At 52.7% G+C, this 18,431-nt stretch overlaps 1 protein-coding gene across 2 annotated transcripts in view; it reads right to left on the bottom strand.

The window, feature by feature from the left end:
* Window positions 1–1,799: 1,799 nt before the first annotated feature.
* Window positions 1,800–18,431, bottom strand: part of ARHGAP8 (Rho GTPase activating protein 8) — a 111,963-nt gene continuing 95,331 nt past the window's right edge. For both annotated transcript variants that reach the window (XM_024239997.2, XM_054543779.1), the window contains 5 exons: window positions 16,608–16,681; window positions 13,902–13,979; window positions 12,904–13,032; window positions 4,152–4,255; window positions 1,800–2,222 (listed from right to left, as the gene is read on the bottom strand). In XM_024239997.2, the coding sequence (XP_024095765.2) occupies window positions 1,920–2,222; window positions 4,152–4,255; window positions 12,904–13,032; window positions 13,902–13,979; window positions 16,608–16,681 (688 nt within the window). In that variant the 3' untranslated portion in view covers window positions 1,800–1,919. The remainder of the gene's footprint in view (window positions 2,223–4,151; window positions 4,256–12,903; window positions 13,033–13,901; window positions 13,980–16,607; window positions 16,682–18,431) is intronic.

The raw sequence follows: 18,431 nt of genomic DNA, 5'->3' as shown, positions 1-18,431 counted from the left end.
GCCCCGGCACCGTCCCCATCCCCATCCCCATGCCCCGGCACCGTCCCCATCCCCATGCCCCGGCACCGTCCCCATCCCCATCCCCATGCCCCGGCACCGTCCCCATCCCCATCCCCATGCCCCGGCACCGTCCCCATCCCCATCCCCATGCCCCTGCACCGTCCCCATCCCCATCCCCATGCCCCTGCACCGTCCCCATCCCCATGCCCCTGCACCATCCCCATCCCCATCCCCATCCCCATGCCCATGCCCCTGCACCATCCATGTTCTGAAGGCAGGGCCAGCTCAGCACCCAGCAGCACCGAGCAGCTACTGAGCCGCCGTCTCCCCCAGAAGGACAATGGATTTAATCGGTGGCTCAGCCCCATCTCCTCTGCCCAGAAGCAGCTTCAAGAAACTGTAATAGGATCCGTGCCCCTGGTAAAGGAATGACCGGGCCTCAGGGGCATGGTGCTGCCACCTCGGCATCAGACGGAATCGGAGTCAGAGGCTGGTTAGGAGAAAACAGAACCCTCCCCGGCTTGCAGGCCAGCTTGCCCTGGAGTGTGAGGTGCCCTCCGTGCACTGATAGGCATTGGGGGTCGCTCAGCAGCCACACGAGCCCTTAAGGACAGGGAGCACCAGCAGGGTAGAAAACACACAGCGGCAGACAAGGGGCAGGGGAATAATGGGAAGACACAAGTGAAAGAGGGGAGGAGGCCAGCGCGGAGACTGCACCCTCCAAGTTTCAGAGCAGAGCCCTGGGCCTGGGCTGGGCCTGGGGCTTCCAGAGATCCCCGAGCATCCGAACGGGTACTGGGGGCCCCCGGCACAACTAGGTCAACACCCCAAGCAGGCACGGAGGGGCGCCACAGGGGATCTGCAGAGGGGACTTTTGTCCTTTGCTTCCCGGAACCTCCCCCACTTCTCCCTGCAGCAAGAGCTGGGGAGACGGCAGCGTGGGACTCGCGGGTAACCCCTTGCAGCGGCCTGTTACTCCTCCCCCACTGCCAGTCCTGGGTGGGGCACAGGTCTCAGGCCTAAGCCAATCAGAGCCTTCCCTGGCTGCAGAAATGGGTCTAAGGTGAGCATGTGACTTAGGCTTGTCCAATCAGGGTGAAGCTGGGGCTTTTTTGCTGGGAATGTGGCACTAAGACATTCTATCCTTCTCTACCATATTTGATGGAAACACAGGACCCATCTTGCCAGCCGAAGGAGTCAGCCTGCCTGAGACTGCAGAGTCCTGTCACACGCCAGAGCCGTCGGGCAGCGTGGCTGCTTTATGCCCAATTCTTCACCTTCCCCGTGTCCACCTCCTTTGCAGGGCCCTCCCACAGTGAGCCTGGGCTTGGCCACCAGGCTTGCTTTGGCCAATGGGATGTGAGCGTACAGGACGCCAGTCAAAGCATGAAAACTGCACTAGCGCCTGTGTGTGCACCTGGACCCATGTTGTAAGAATGTGCCCCGTTTAGCCATTGGAAGGACTTGGGACACCTTCCCACGGAGAGCAGTCATTCCGGCTGACAGTGAGCTCAGCCAGGACATGTAAGTGATCCTCTCAAAAGACTAACAGAACCACCTAGCTGACCCACTGACTCAGGGGCAGTAATGACGAGCAGTTGCTTTCAGTGACTGAGCTTGGATGGTATGTTACGCAGCAGTGTGGCAGCAGCAGGGACTGGCAGCCCCTAGCCACCCCATTCCTGTTTTCAGTTAAACCACATGGGGTTGCAATTCAAAACATCCATCCTAACAAATGCATTATTTTATCCCAGTCCACAGCTCAGGAACCACGGAGCAGAGTCCAAGGAGCAGAGGCATGGAGTTTTCATTCTGAGTTCAGCTAATGCCTAGTTATTTTTATAGATGGCAAGTTTACAAAACATACAAGTACACAGACAGGTGTGGGAGGTAGCTTGAAATACAGAGTGTTTGCAACACTAGAGACGTCTTCTGGCCCCCAGCAGGGGACTCGGAGGTATGGTAGGCTTGGTGAGGCCCGTGGCTTGTGTCTGCAGCACAGCCCTGCTCCCCTGTTCCCGCAGTGCCGGGCTGTGCTCCCCAGGTGCCTCTGGGGTGCTGAAGATCTTTTCATAATATTCAATGAGCAGTTCAGTGAACATGTTCAGGGGCACAAGGGCACTCAGGGAGGAGGACCCCTGGGATGGCCAGATCAAATTCAGCCCAAAGACACAAGCCAGGTTAGAGCTGTTCATTTTGTTGAAGATGCTCTCCCGGGACACCTGGAGGAAACCACACAAGAAAAGGGGAGTGAATATGGAGGGCCATGGGGACCTGGACCTCCCTCCTGAACGTGGGAGAGGCGTATGTAGTGAGAAGAGCACTGGCCTGGGCGCCAGCTGCCAGTAGGGGGACCCTGTGCAGCCACCTGCTGACTCAGGGCCTCAGTTACCCTAGCTATGAAAGGAAGGCTTGGCCTCGATGTCGTGGAGGACCCTCTGACTTTGTGACAGCCTCAACACCCCACTATCTTATCTTCCACTGCACCTTCTGGGGAGACACACTCTTGGGGATGGGCTGTAGCATAGATGATACGAACTAGGTGCCCTCTGTAGTCTCTGCTCTGGGAGTGGTGAACTGGGCATGATGGGGACCAGCCAGCACGTAGGGGCCACTGCAAGGGGCAGCGAGAGTGTAAAGAGCTTGCCTCCCAGAAGGGCTCCTTGTCCGTCTTGGTCAACAGTTTCTCCCCATCTTACAGATGAGGAACCTGAGACCCGGAGGGTACAGGAGACTTGCCCAAGGGCCTGTGGCCAGCCAGTGGCAGAGGCCCAGGTGGACCAAGGTGAGGGCAGGGCCTGTTCTCCTTGCCTCTCTACAAGATTCAAGCTGGGGAGAAACCTCAGTCAGAAACGGGGGTCAAGAGGCTGGGAGTGCCAGCGCGGAGCAGAAAACTGCAGAGGGGCATGGCTGGGCATCACCCTCGAACCTAGGAGGCAGAGGTTGCAGTAACCTGAGATCATACCACTGCACGCCAGCTTGGGCAACACAGACTGGCTCAAAAATTTTTTTTTTTGAGGAGAGTACATTTTAGTTTTGGGCCTCTGAGAAATTATATCAAGCAACAGGGAGAAAATGGTTTGTTGTAAAATCAAGAAGTGGCATTCTCCAACAGGCTCTGGGATGTGATACCTACTTTGTCCAGGCTCTCCTCACCCTGCACAGCCTTGGGCAAAGGCCTGGAGAGATGGAGGGGGTTAAACATTCAGGGCCGTGGGGCTGGAGGTTGGCGGTGGACCCACGTGTATGTGTTGAGCCTTCCCCTGTTGACTGCACAGGCTTTTGCTCCAAATGCATCCCTGCCCCAGGGGGAGAGCACGCTAAGCCCGGGCCCAGAGCACTGAAGGGTTTTGCTCTCTGTTCATTTGCTTAGCCTGGTGTAACAGATAGACCACTGAGAATCTGTGACTGTGACCTTATTTGGAACGAGGGTCGTTGCAGCTGTCGTTGAGTATCTCAAGCTGAGATCAGCCTGGGTCATCTGGGTGGGTCCTAAACCCAGTGACCCGCGCTTATGGAGGGAAAGGTGGAGGGAGATTTGAGACACACACAGGGAGGGGGCGAGGGGGCAGTGGAGGCAGAGCTGGAGTGACCAGGAGCTGGGAGAGGCCAGGCAGGATCCTTCCCTAGAGCCTCTGGAAGGAGCACAGTCCCGCACACCTTGATGTTGGACTTCTGGCCTCTAGAAGAGTGACACAGTAAATCCTATTTTAAGCCACCCATGGTGCAGTCAGAGGAACTTAATATATGGGGTTCAGGGTGATCCCTTCCACAGGAATGGCCAGTTCAATCCACAGTGAGGGCACTGGGCTCTGTACCAGTGGTGGACACAGCTCCCACCCCGCAGAGACTCAGCCCAAGCAGGCGGTGAGATGGGGGCACAGGACCCCAGTCACAAAAGCCACTGGCAATGGCCGAGGGACAGCAGGAGCAGGCAGGGGTAGGTTCGCCCTGACAGGCACGTGGTCCTCACCAGCATGGGAGCCTGACCAGGCCTTGGATGAGGTCCTTGGTGGCCAGAGAGTGGTATTCCAAGGTCCAAGCAGGGCATGACCCCAGAGCCGGGGCAAGGAGGGGACTAGTCCATGTGGGCCCAGCATCGTAGGGAAGGCCACTGAGCTTCACCCCAAGCGCCCCCCTTGCCCACTCACCGCATGCAGGAAGCCCATGAGGTAGCGGAGGACGACGTAGTTGTGTTCTGGGAGGCTGCATAGGATCTGGCGGCAGCGAGTGACGCGCAGGCTGCTCTCCACACCTGGAACGGTATGGAGCTCCCTCCTGAGCTCCAGAAGGACCAGGGGCAGCGCTGCACCCCAGCCCAGGAGGAGGACAGGGGCATAGGGAGGTGGACAGTTCTGAGGATGGACTGTCCCACAGTCAGGCTTGGGCCCCCCCCCCACTTACATTCGGGCTGTGTGGCTCTGCTCAGCAAACCTGTGTGTTTGGCTGTTCTTGCTGAGATGGGGTCATTTATAAGGTAAGAGGTTTAACTAGCTCATGGTTCTGCAGGCTGTACAAGCATAGCACCAGCACCTGTTCCGCTTCTAGGGAAGCCTCAGGAGCCTTCCAATTATGGCAGAAGGCAAAAGGGAGATACATCACAGGGCAAAAACAGGAGAGAGAGAGTGTGGGGCAGAGGTGCCACATGCTTTTAAACCAGATCTGGTAAGAACTCACCATCTCGAGGACAGCACCAACCCATGAGGGATCCACCCTCATGATCCAATCACCTCCCACCCGTCCCCACCTCCAACGTTGAGGGTTTCAGTCCAGCATGAGACGCGCTGGGGACTCAGATCCAAGCCCTATCACCTGAATTCTGCAAGCTCTGTCCCTCTGCTTTATCACCCAGCAGCACCACCTTCCAGGAAGCTGCTAAAGCCGAATCACTTTATAAATGAGAGTGGTCTAGACCAGGGGTTCACAAACTACGACCCATGGCTCAGATCGGGCCCATTGCCTGTTTTTGCCAATAACGTTTTCTTGGAACACAGCCATGGACATTTTATACATTGCCTATGGCTGCTTTTGCCTCATCAGGGCAGAGCTGAGTAGTTGCAACAGAGGCTGCAAGGGCCACAAAGCCTAACATGTTTACTATCTAGTCTTTTACAGAAAAAGTTTGCAACCCTGTTCTAGACTAACCGCCTGCTCACGATTCTCCGGGCTTTATGGCCAGTTTGGCTTCCAAATGCCTGGGGGAACAGCCAACAGTCAGGATGCAGCCCCAAGAATTTATAGGCTTGGTGCAGTGGCTCACGCCTTTAATCCCAGCACTTTAGGAGGCTGAGATGGATGGATCACCTGAGATGAGAAGTTCAAGACCAGCCTGGTCAACAAGGGTAAACCCCACCTCTACTAAAAATACAAAAATTAGTCGGGTGTGGTGGCGGGCGCCTGTAATCCCAGCTACTTGGGAGCCTGAGGCAGGAGAATCACTTGAACCCGGGAGGCAGAAGTTATAGTAGAGAATCTCTGCCACTGCACTCTGGCCTGGGCAACAGAGACTCCGTCTCAAAAAAAAAAAAAAATTTATAGCTGGCCAGACGACAGTAATGTGAGTTGCATTCTGATATGTTGGATGGTGTTGCCTCTAAAACTCATGTTGAATTGTAATCCCCAATGTTGGAGGTGGGGATGGGTGAGGGGTGATGAAATCATGGGGACAGATTTCTCATAAATGGTTAGCACCATCTCTTTCGTGCTGTTCTCATGATAGTGATTTCTCAAGAGATCTGGTTGTTAAGTGTGTGGCATGACCTCACCCCGTCTTACTCCCACTCGCACTACCTGAGACACCTGCTCCTCCTTCGCCCACCGTCATGATTGAAAGCTTCCTGAGGCCGCCCCGGAAGCCAAGCAGATGCCAACACCGTGCTTCCTAGAAAGCCTACAGAACCATGAGCCAATTACACTTCTTTATAAATTACCCAGCCTCAGGTATTTATAGCAACACAGACTTGGTGACATCTGACATCCTACCAGCCATCACCAGCTCTGAGGGCACTTGTCTCTCTTTCTTTTGGCTATCTGTGGGGTAACTTTGGATCCTGAGGGACTCTGAGAACATCTCTTGTATCCATGGCCACAAAAAGGCTTATTGGTTTCGAGTGACATTGGATTAGGTACACCTTTGGTTAAAAACAAAAAAAACAAAACACAAGGCTAAAAGGACTATTTGGAAACAAACTGGGCAAAGAAAAAAATCTTTAGGCCTTCTCCTGAAATACTGATAACAACTTTCACCCTCAACAGGTAATGTTAACTTGTATGAAACTATGTATGAAAGTTATAAGATCTTGGTTGGTGGCCAGGCATAGTGGCTCATGCCTGTCATCCCAGCACTTTGGGACGCTGAGGTGGGGAGATCACTTGAGCCCAAGAGTTTGAAACCAGCCTGGGCAACATGGTGAGACCCTGTCTTTACAAAAAAATATTTAAAAATTAGCCAGGCGTGGTAGTGCATGCCTCAGCTACTTGGGAGGATTGCTTGAGCCCAGAGGTCAAGGAGAAGGACACCCTGTCTTAAAAAAATTTTTTTGTTTGCAGATCTATATGTCTATGCGTGTACGTTATGTATACGTGAAATTGTTCTCCCTCTGATGGTATTACCAAGTTAATTTATAAAATCCCTTAAAGGAGTTCTATTCAAATTGGCTTAGAGATACATGAGCATTTATATAAAACATTTCTAAAGCTCTTAGAAATATAGAAACTAAGCCAAATATTCAAGTTCATGTGACTTGAGTAACTGACAAGATTAGTCTGATATTGTTACTTTATCAAAAACAGCTGTATAGGTTGGGCACGGTGGCTCACGCCTGTAATCCCAGCACTTTGGGAGGCCAAGGCAGACAGATCACCTGAGGTCAGGAGCTCAAGACAAGCCTGGCCAACATGGTGAAACCCCGTCTCTACAACAGTACAAAAATTAGCCAGGCAAGATGGCTGGTGCCTGTAATCCCAGCTACTCGGGAGGCTGAGGTGGGAGAATTACTTGAACCTGGGAGGCAGAGGTTGCAGTGAGCTGAGATGGTGCCATTGCACTCCAGCCTGGGCAACAGAGCAAGACTCCGTCTCAAAACAAAATAAAAACAAAAAAACCAGCTGCATCTTCTGAATTATCCATATTAAGTATAATCCAAGCATACATCTTTATGTAGTTGGGTTTACTAGTGAAGTAGGGTTAAAAATAGATAACAAGGGCGAGGCGTGGTGGCTCATGCCTATAATCCCAGCACTTTAGGAGGTCGAGGTGGGCGGATCATTTGAGGTCAAGATCAGCCTGGGCAACATGATGAAACCCCGTCTCTACTAAAAATACAACAATTAGCTGGGTGTGGCGGCGCACACCTGTAATCCCAGCTACTCGGGAGGCTGAGGCAGATGGATCACTTGAGCTCAGGAGGGAGAGGTTGTAATGAGCTGAGATCAGGCCACTGCATTCCAGCCTGGGCAACAAAGCAAGATTCCGTCTCAAAAAAAAAAAAAGATACAAGGGGAATTCCTTGAAATGACAACTAGCCCTTATTCAGTGTTATGTATGACATTACATTGAGTAAGGAAGGCCACTTCCTGGCAGGCCCAGAAAACTTAAAATATTGAATGAGAACCTTGAGAAGAGAGGAATTCTCTCAAATCTACAGATACTACAAGGCAAAGTCTGATGGCAATTTTTTTTTTTTTTTTGAGACAGAGTCTTGCTGTGTCCCAGGCTGGAGTGCAATGGTGAGATCTCAGCTCACTGCAACCTCTGCCTCCCGGGTTCAAGCGATTCTCCTGCCTCAGCCTCCCGAGTAGCTGGGATTACAGGTGCGTGCCACCATGCCTGGCTAATTCTGTATTTTTAGTAGAGATGGGATTTCTCCATGTTGGTCAGACCAGTCTCGAACTCCCGACCTCAGGTGATCCACCCGCCTCCATCTCCCAAAGTGCTAGGATTACAGGCGTGAACCACCACAGCTGGCCCTGATGGCAAATTTTTAGCTTGGCTTTCTAGCCTCAAGAGTCTTTTAAAAAGTGAATCTGAGATTCCTTATTAAAAGTTCTAGCAAGATAGACTTAAGAAGAGCCGACATAGGTCAGTTCCCATTCTTGCTGCACTTATGTAAATAATCAGGCCAAATTCTAGTGAGACCAGACTTATTTTGTAATTGAGAATCAAAAGAGAAGCAACTGTACAGAGAAATGATGCTCCAGTGGAAAACTACGGCGCACGCTTGCGGGTTCTCAGTTCCTCTCGTTTCCTTCAATATCTGGCTACAACGCTCCAAGCTAACATTTCCAGTTTTTCTCCTACCCCCTGAGTTGGCATGACAAAGAACTAAAACCTGCCATTTCCCCAAAGCCCCAAAAGCTGATACTGGAACACTTGATATAAACTTCAGAGAAATCACAGCAGATGATGTACGGATAGTCCTTGTGCCTCCTGTTCAGGCCGCTCAGAAAGTTCACGGGAACACCCAGTGCCATCACCAAAGACATCTACATTGCAAACTACGAAATTCACTGGCCAGCTCCTGCCACTCTCACTCTACCATGAAAGGATACTTCAAGCCAACATCTAGGAATCTTCTCAACTAAATGTTCTCTTGACTAAAAAAATGGAGTGTAGGCCGGACATGGTGGCTCACGCCTGTAATCCCAGCACTTTGGGAGGCCGAGGTGGGCGGATCACAAGGTCAGGAGATCGAGACCATCCTGGCCAACACAGTGAAACACTGTCTCTACTAAAAATACAAAAAATTAGCCAGGTGTGGTGACACGGGCCTGTAGTCCCAGCTACTTGGCAGGCTGGGGCAGTAGAAAGGCTTGAACCCGGGAGGTGGAGGTTGCACTGAGCCAAGATCGCGCCACTGCACTCCAGCCTGAGTGACAGAGTGAGACTCCACCTCAAAACCAAAACAAAACAAAAAAAAACCCCAGAATTCATGGTTTGTTCAAACCATTGAACTTCACGTTTGTTGACATAGAAAGGCCCCTTATTAACGGGCTGACTGAGGTAGTCACCCTAGTCCCACCTCCACCAGTGCCTCCTGAAATGAGGCGCAACTGTTTACCTGGAGTGACCTAGTCACAGCACTGAGAGAAGGATTCATGCAACAGGAGACAATCTACCAACTCCGTTTCTGGACTGTAAAACTTCCTGGGGAAAGTTTCAGATGGGGGAATGCTGGGGTCCGGAACACTACAGTCCCGAATATGGAGCCTGGGCATGCTGAATATGTTATTGAGCTGAAGGAATCTGAGAAAGGCAGGTGCGGGAAGGGCTCTCTGACTCCCCCTACTTCTCTGTAACAGATCATAAAACCTTCTCATGGGAGGGGGTCTTCCCTATGCCCAGAGGGTGCCTTATCTCTAAAGATGGCGGAATGACAGAAGGAACTGAAGCGCCATGACTTTCCACTCTCCATCAAACCTAGTATCAAAACATTCAAGCTGAACGTGTCCCTCACCTTCCTTTTTTTTTTTTTTTTTTTTTTGACAAAGTCTCACTCTGTCGCCCAGGCTGGAGCGCAGCGGTGCGATCTCAGCTCACTACAACCTCTGCCTCCTGGGTTCAAGCAATTCTCGTGCCTCAGCCTCCTGAGTAGCTAGGATTACAGGCATCCACCACCACGCCCAGCTAATTTTTTTCTATTTTTAGTGGAAACGGGGTTTCACCATGTTGGCCAGGCTGATCTCAAACTCCTGACCTCAGGTGATCCCCCCCACCTTGGCTTCCCAAAGTGCTGGGTTTATAGGAGTGAGCCACAGCGCCCGGCCCATTTTCTTCACTTCTTTTCTTTCTTGCTTTCCTCCCTCCCTCCCTCTTTCCTTCTGTTTTGGGGACATGGTCTTGCTCTTTCATCCAGGCTGGAGTACAGTGGTGTGATCATGGCTCACTGCAGCCTCAAACTCCCAGGCTCAAGTGATCTCCCACCTCAGCCTCCTGAGCAGCTGGGACTACAGGCATACGCTACCAAGCCCAGCCAATTTTTAAAATCTTTTGTAGAGATGGGGTCTCACTATGTTGCCCAGGCTGGTCTCAAACTCTTGGACTCAAGTGATCTTTCTGCCTTGGCCTCCCAAAGTGCTGGGATTACAGTCATGAGCCACCATGCTCAGCCTGGGTCTTCATTTTCTTCATTTTCATAAAGGTTCCCGTGTCAGATGGAGGTTGCAGTGAGCCGAGGTCATGCCACGGCACTCCAGCCAGGGCGACAGAGCAAGACACCATCTCAAAAATAAATAAATAAATATTTTTAAAAAGGCTCCTGTGTCATGTAAAACTTATATTAAATAAACTGGTATGCTTTTCTCATGTGAATCTTTTGTCAGAATAACAAGTTACAGGGCCCCCACCAATGAACCTAAGATAGGTAGCAGGAAAGAATTTTTTCCCTCCCAACAGAGGGTTGCTTAATATGACTACGCTCTCTGGGTTTGTTAATTGGTGCCTATCTGGAAGAGGACAAATGTCTGATATCTTTGTGGCCAGAGGCAGTGGTGCAAGCCAGAGCTGGGTCCTTCCCTCCCCGGAGACTGGGAGGCAGAGGTAGCACCTTGAATGTTTTCACTTCAAAGAGATGGCTGTCTGTAATCCCAACACTTTGGGAGGCCGAGGCAGGCAGATCACGAGGTCAGGAGATCGAGACCATCCTGGCTAACATGGTGAAACCCCATCTCTACTAAAAATACAAAAAATTAGCCGGGCGTGGTGGCGGACACCTGTAGTCCCAACTACTTGGGAGGCTGAGGCAGGAGAATGGCGTGAACCTGGGAGGCGGAGTTTGCAGTGAGCCGAGATCGCACCACTGCACTCCAGCCTGGGCGACAGAGTGAGACTCTGTCTCAAAAAAAAAAAAAAGATGACTCTGAGGTCCTTGAGATAGCTCTGGGTGGTAGATGATCTTCCTCTCAAAGGACAGATAAAGGATTCATAATTGCAAGCTTTTTTTTTTTTTTTTTTTTGAGACGGAGTCTCATTCTGTTGCTTAGGCTGCAGTTCAATGGCACGATCTTGGCTCACTACAACCTCCACCTCCTGGGTTCAAGTGATTCTCCTGCCTCAGCCTCCCGAGTAGCTGGGATTACAGGCGTACACCACCACGCTCGGCTAATTTTTGTATTTTAGTAGAGACAGGGTTTCACCATGTTGACCAGGCTGGTCTTAAACTCCTGACCTCAAGTGATCCACCCAACTCAGCCTCTCAAAGTGCTGGGATTACAGGCGTGAGCCACCATGTCTGACCCACAATTGCAAGCTTTCTCAAGGAACTGCTGCTCAAAGACGGGTTCCAGGGCCTATCTCCCTGTCACCAGGTTTTGGCTGGAACAAACAGTAAGTTCGCCTGGCAGCATTGAGTTTTCTCAAGCAGGAACCTACAGAGGCTGCAGTCATCATCCCTCTGCAGGGGCTGATGAAGTTGGGAGACTTCTGGAAGCTTCTCTCTAGGACAGAGCCTGGCCCATTCAGGTGATGAAGCATTGTCCATCTTGCCTGCTCTGGGCCCAGCTGGTAGGAGGATGCTGAACATAGTGCCTCCTTCTCTGTCTCCACCAGATAGCTACCTCTATGTGCATGATCGAATTTGTCTCCATGAGGCTCAGCCTGGCTCTGAGCTCTCCCAGGCTTCCCATCCACTAGCCAAAGTCAGTCAGCCCTCAACATCTTTCGTGGTCTTCCAGGCTATAGGAGGGACCTTCCCCATCTCAGACACGGCGTTGCATTTGGCAGGCGCTTAGGAGCACTGCTGAGTAAATGGGTGTAAATTTGCCTTTGAGGGAAGTTTGGGGTCCAGCGACCTTGACAGGACGCCTTGAGACTGAAATCAATCTCCAGCCCCTTGCCCTCCCCAGAGGTCAGGCTGGTCTCACGTGACTCAAAGCCCACACCCTCTAACCATGTAATTGGTCTTTCTGGAATGGCCACCCCTACACCCCTATCTTGAGTCACCATAACCATCAGTTACCATAAACCATCAGGGCCCCCGATGAGTGACAAAGATAACTCCTGTCCCTTGGGAAATTCCAAGGTTCCGAAGTCATCCCCCAGGGGCCAGGACAAAGGCCAGGCTGCCCTTTGGGGTAAAGGTGATTCTTGAATACACAGTGGGGTAGAAACACTGATTTGAAGATTCAAGATTTGTCTTTAAAATATCTTAACCTAGCTGCTCTAGAATTCACACCAAAATCAGCTTTCCCCCTTCGACTGCTAGTGCTCCAAGAAGAAAGGGGGGCGCTGGAGGTAGTCCCATTTGAAAAGATGGTGTTCGATGACTTAGATGAAGGCCTGAGTGGTTTTATGGTTCTTTTGAGGCATCACTTTCCTTAGCATTCGCCAGTATTTTGAGATGTTACGGAGTTGTTTACGAGTCATCTGTGCTCAGCCACTCTGAGCATCTGACCGATCACAAAGCGTCTGTAGGATCAGACCCTATAGCTGCTCAGTTCCTATGATATATGCTTGGCATCCTACAATGATTTGGAGAGAAATGCCGAGAGCCCCTTTCTAGATGAGAGAGCTGAGGGTCTGGGGGCTGGGAGGGGGTACAGGCAGGATTTTGACCAGGATAATGAGCCCCAAATCTAGAGAGGCCCCCATCGCCTTGCCTCCCGGCCCAGCTGAGCCTGAGAGACCAGCCTGGACAACCCTGACCGACCCCACCTCCTCTGCCTTTGGACAGCGTGGCCTGGCTGTTCATGGTGGGGCAGCCCCAATGACCCCCTCTCTTGCCCTGCAGTGCCAGGTGGCAACAGGATGAGGGTGGGTACACGTCACCTCGGCCACCCCAGAGCCTGACCCTGGGCCAGTAGCTGGGGGACAGCATCTGAGGACCAAGCCCCCCACCCCCGCCCCGGGGCAGCTACGCACAGGTGATCCCGAGAACCCCCCACCCCCGCCCCGGGGCAGCTACGCACAGGTGATCCCGAGAACCTGCTCGTAGGCCTGGAAGGTCAGAAGCGGCTGGGGCAGCTCTCGCAGGAAGGTCTTCAGGATCACGGCAGGGATGTGAATGTCCCCATAGTCGTCAAAGTTCACGGGCTTCCCTGCACACAGAACACGGCACTGCTGAGGTCTGCACCCCGGCGTGGGCACTGCTGCTGCAGAACCAGCTCTGAGACACAGGGCGTGAGATGTCCGGATGGGAAGCACCTGATGCTGGAGCCATGTGTCCTAGGGATGCTGCTGTCCCCACCTAGAAATGGGGGTGCTCTGGCCCCATCAGCCCCTACACCGTCCTCACTGCCTCCTCCTAGGCTCCCAGTGGAGGCTGGGGTGGGCTGCTGGCTTCTCTGTGGTGTGCTGTTGCTCCCGGCTACAATGCCAGCTCTCTGAGGCCAGGTCTGTGGCAGAGATGACACTGCAGGCCCTGGGCCTGAGACAGGCAGGCCTGAGCTGGGCCCCGTGCAGACCTGATGCTCCATGATTGTGTAACGCACAATTGATCATGGGAGCAAGTGGGATCGCTGTCAGCAAGACAGCGGCTTCATTAGTGTCAGTGCGATGCATCCTCAGCTCAGAGGCCACTGCCCCTGCCCGTGGGTTACACATGGCAGTTAAGGAAGCCATGCTGAGCCAATTCGGGGGAGCTGCCAGATAAAAAACCAGCTTCCCTGCACCACAGGATGTCTCCCGAAAGCACGTGCCACGTGGTGTGGATGGAGAGACCCTAAAGGCAAAATGGCATCATGCGGCCACCATGTCCCAGTGGGGTTGGGGGTCTGGACAAGAGGTCCCCACTCTGGACTACCAGTGGGCCCCTCGATGGCTCCTGGGCAGCTGCTCCCACCCTGAGTGTTTTCTGGGAGTTGGATGGGTTGTGGGGGCGGTGCTTCCCTGCCTCCGCTCCGAGGCCCCAGAGCGCTGTGCTCGCTGACCAGGCAGCTCGGGGCTCAGGACTGCGGGACACCCTCACCTTGGTTGTAGAGCCTCTGGATCTCGCGGACGGTCTGCACACTGGCGGATCTCCGGAACAGCCCCTCGGTGAGCAGGCCTGCAGGAGAGGAGCTTCCAGGCATCTCATAGGTCCCAGCCCACTGGGCTTCCAGGACGTTATATGACACTCCCTTGCCCACGGCATCACCCACCTGTGGCTGGCCTCCACACATTTATTTGTTCCTCAAATCCTTTCCATATTCCCCAACCCACCCGATTTCCCACCTCTGCGGTCCGTGGAAAGGGAAAGCGGAAATAGATTCTAAACTCAGACAGACCTAGGCTCTAGTCCAGCTCTGCCTACCAGCTGTGTGACCTCAGAGAAAGCACTCGGCCTCTCTGAGCCTATCTGCCTTGTTTATCTACAGAATAAGGCCATGAGCTCCTGTCTCCAAGGGCTGCAGAGAGGACTGGACAGAGTCATGCCCAGCACGTGCCTAGCACCCAGGAGGCCTCCAGACACATGACTTCCCACAAGGGCTAGGGCTGAGCTGTCCAGCACAGCAGCCAGTAGCTGCACATGAGGATTTAACTTTAATTAAAATTAAATAAAATTAAAAATCTAGTCACTCAATTGCATGAGCCTCATATGAACTGCGCTACTGGGCTACCGCCACAGGGGCTGGCGGCTGCTGTTTAGACAGTGAAGATATAGATGATGTCCAAGTTCGACTGGGCAATTCTGCTAAAGAGGTGACTGTAATCAAAGAAGAAAACTTGTCTCCATTGTCAGTTTATAAAGAGGGTTTTCAGCGCTTGTAACTGGCTCATGAAAGCAGCCCTGGGGTGGAGGGAAGGGTTTCCTCTGGCCAGGCCCCTGCTGGCTTCAGAGCCAGGAAGAGAAACAGGCCTGAGCCTGCCCTTGGGGGGCCTGCGGTGGATGATGGGGGTGCCCCGGAACACCAGGACCTAGGACTGTGGCGCCGGCATCTGGAGTCGCAAGTCTTCTTGGGACTTGCAAGGCCTGACCTCCCCTTCTCCTCCCAACTTCCTCGAAGCCCCACACGCTCCCGCACTCCCACGGCCACGAGCCCCTGCACCTGCTCTTCTCTCTGGGGCCTTTCTGTCACCCGGCATGGCCAGCTTCTTCCCCTCCTCAGAGCTCAGCTCCACTGCCCCTCCCTCAGGGAAGCCCCCCAATAAGGTCAAACCTCCTAACAGGGACCCTGGTCTGGCAGGGCCTTCTCCCTGATGGAAGTCAGCATCTGTGCAGCTCTCGGTGGAATAGCTGCTGCTTCCAAGTCCCGTGTGCTGACTTTGATATCCCCAGAGTCTGGCATGAGGGAGGCACGTAGCGAATGTCTCCCAAGTGAATGAGTGAATGATGGGGGCACATGAAGAAGGCAGTTCTGCCCGGGAGAGGAGCAGAATTGGAGAGGGCTTCCGGAAAGCAGGACCAAACCGGCAGAGGGCAAGGAGGGGCAGTCCAGGCCAGGGACAGGCGGGCCTCTTGGGGTCCCAATGTGGGGTGCCCCCCGTACCTGCTCACCTGCCAGCTGAGCATCTTGACTGAGGGAAATGCTGGGGCTGCGGGGTCTGGGGTGTGAGGGAGATGGCCTCCCAGGCCCCCGCCCAGCACATCTGCTCACTGATGCCACCCCCATGTGCACAGACTCTCGTGCCAAAGCACATTTCCTGGGCATCCTGTCCTACAAGTGAGGAGGGCCTCTCCAGGCCCCGCCTGTCTGAAGCAGGTTTTTCAAAGACCACCCACCTGGCCTGCTCCAAACAGGAAATCAACCAGAAAGGTGCAGGGCTGAGGCGGTGGCTTTAAGAGCCATTGCATGGGAACTCCCCACCAGATGGAAACGTGAGAAACGGCAGCAGCCAAGGGACCACACGGTGGTGGGGTCTCGGGGGCCACGGTGCTGAGTCCGTGGCAGAGCTAGGGTCTGCTTTAGGGGGTTTGGCCACGTTAGGGGGATTCCCTGAGGAAGCAACTGTTGAGCTGAGCTCTGGAGGCTGGAGGGGAGCCAGGCCTGCCTGGGTGGTGGGGATGGGGGGGCACTCACTTCTTGTCTGACACCCACGCACCTGCGCTGCAGCTCCCAGGCTGGAGACCACCCGGCCCACCTACCACCTAGCACACCTGCACCTGTGGTGCCAGGTAAACCTCCCTGGTGCCTTCTCCTCCATGGGAACCTCTTTCCTCCCATTAAGGTAAAAGCAGCCTCCACGCACCTTCTCCACGGACCTCAGTTCTAGCCTTAGGAGCCGTGGAGAGCCCACAAGGCTCACCCCACTCCAAGTTCTTGACTGCACCCACCCCACTGGCAATGGTGTCTGCAAATCAAAGTTGATCCCATCAGAGGAGTCCCCATTTCGAAAGGGCTTCCTACAGACCAGCACTGCCTGAAGTGCTTTGCAGGCACTGTCTCATTTAGGGGTTACAACAATCCTACAAGTCAGGTACTGTTTGTTATTAACCCCACTGGACAGACAAGGGAATGGAGGCCCAGAGAGGGTGAGTAACTGGCCCCAGGTCACACAGCTAGTATACAGGGGAGACAGGATTCAAACCTAGACCATCTGAGGCCAGAGCCCAGACCTGGAGCCACTGTGCTTGAGCCCCTCCCTTCCTGGTCACACCCCCTGGCTTGTGGGTGCTTAGGATCCAAGACAAACCACCCAGAGAGGTACACCCAGCAGCCCTCACGTCACCCAGCTGGAGCCGGCCCCGTCTCACCTTTCTCTCTCAGGTACGTCACTGTGAACCTCAGCACAGGGGGGATGAGGTCGCCTTGATTTTTGTCTTTGAGGCTGAGAAAAGAGAAAAGAAAGTGGCAGTTTTTACCTGAGCTTGATGGGTGATCATGAGAAGAGGCACTGGTCCTCTCCATACCCCTGTGAAAACACAGGACCCAGGCACCGTCCAGGAAGAGAGAGGCAGGCTCAGCCCTCAGGAAGTAGAAAGTCTGGAGGCCAAATAATAAAATGATAGTGCAGTATTTGAGAACTCCATGAGAGGGATAGTTATGATACAGGGAAGACCTGGGGGTTGGGGAGGGCTTCCCCAGGGGGCAACTTCAGAGCTGGGTTTTGAGGGATGAGTAGGAGTCTGCCAGAGGACAAAAGAGAGAAGGGCATTCTAGACAGGGAAGCCATACTGGGAAGTCCCAGCAGTATGAGACGGCTTGGCTGTGAGGGCAGAATAGGAAGCCCTGGACTGGATGCTGATTCAATTAAAATACGTAGTTGACAAAAACCCAGTATGTTATCTGGGTTAACCTCTCTCTTACTTTGCTATTTTGAGACAGAGATTCACATAAAGAAATGTTGGCCAGGCGCGGTGGCACACACCTGTAATCCCAGCAGTTTGGGAGGCCAAGGCAGGCGGATCACTTGAGACCAGGAGCTCAAGACTAGCCTGGCCAACATGGTGAAACCCTGTCTCTACTAAAAATACAAAAATTAGCTGGATGTGATGGTGTACACCTGTAATCTCAGCTACTCTCCAGGCTGAGGCAGGGGACTCACTTGAACCCGTGAGGTGGAGGTTGCAGTGAGCTGAGATCGCATCACTGCACTCCAGCCTGGGCGATAGAGCAAGCCTCCATCTCAAAAAATAAAATAAAATAAAATCCAATCTGAGAATCTCTGTCTTTTAAATGGAATGTTGAGGCCACTTAGATTTAATGTAATTATCAATTATAGCTAGGTTTAAATCTACTGTTATTTGTTCCTTTTTCCTCTTTTGACTTTATTTTGCTGGCTAATTATTTTTTAGGATTTCATTTTATCCCCCTATTAATATATTAGATGTGGCTGGGCACAGTGGCTCACACCTGTAATCCCAGCACTTTGGGAGGACAAGGTGGACAGATCACGAGGTCAGGAGCTCGAGCCTAGCCTGGCCAACATGGTGAAACCCCGTCTCTACTAAAAATACAAAAATTAGCCAGGCGTGGTGATGCACACCTGTAATCCCAGCTACTCTGGAGGCTGAGGCAGGAGAATCTCTTGAACCCAGGAGGCAGAGGTTGCAGGGAGCCAAGATTGCGCCACTGCACTCCAGTGGGGATGACAGAGCAAGACTTCAACTCTCTCTCTATATATATATAAAATATATGCTGCATCTTTTTATTTGTAGTGACCCTAGTTTTACATTACACATATTTAATGTAATACAGTCTATTTCAAATGATATTATGCCACTCTACTTACTGTATGAGTCTCATATCCCACCTTTTTTTTTTTTTTTTTTTTTTTTTGAGACAGGGTCTTACCCTGTTGCCCAGGTTGGAGTACAGTAGTGTGATCTTGGCTAGCTGCAGCCTTGACCTCCTGGGCTCAAGCAATACTTTCACCTCAGCCTCCCAAGTAGCTGGGACTACAGGCATGTGCCACCATGCCATGCCAGTTAATTTTTTGTAGAGACAGGGTTTTGTCATGTTGCCCAGGCTGGTCTTGAACTCCTGAGCTCAAGCAATCCACCTGCCTTGGCCTCCCAAAGTTCTGGGATTATAGGCGTGAGCCACTGTGCCAGGCCTGTCTTCTTAATATAATACAT

Source organism: Pongo abelii, chromosome 23 (assembly GCF_028885655.2).
Source record: "Pongo abelii isolate AG06213 chromosome 23, NHGRI_mPonAbe1-v2.0_pri, whole genome shotgun sequence".
Classification (NCBI taxonomy): domain Eukaryota; kingdom Metazoa; phylum Chordata; class Mammalia; order Primates; family Hominidae; genus Pongo; species Pongo abelii.
The sequence above is the reverse complement of the archived record's forward strand: the minus strand, read 5'-3'. Positions and strand labels throughout refer to the sequence as shown.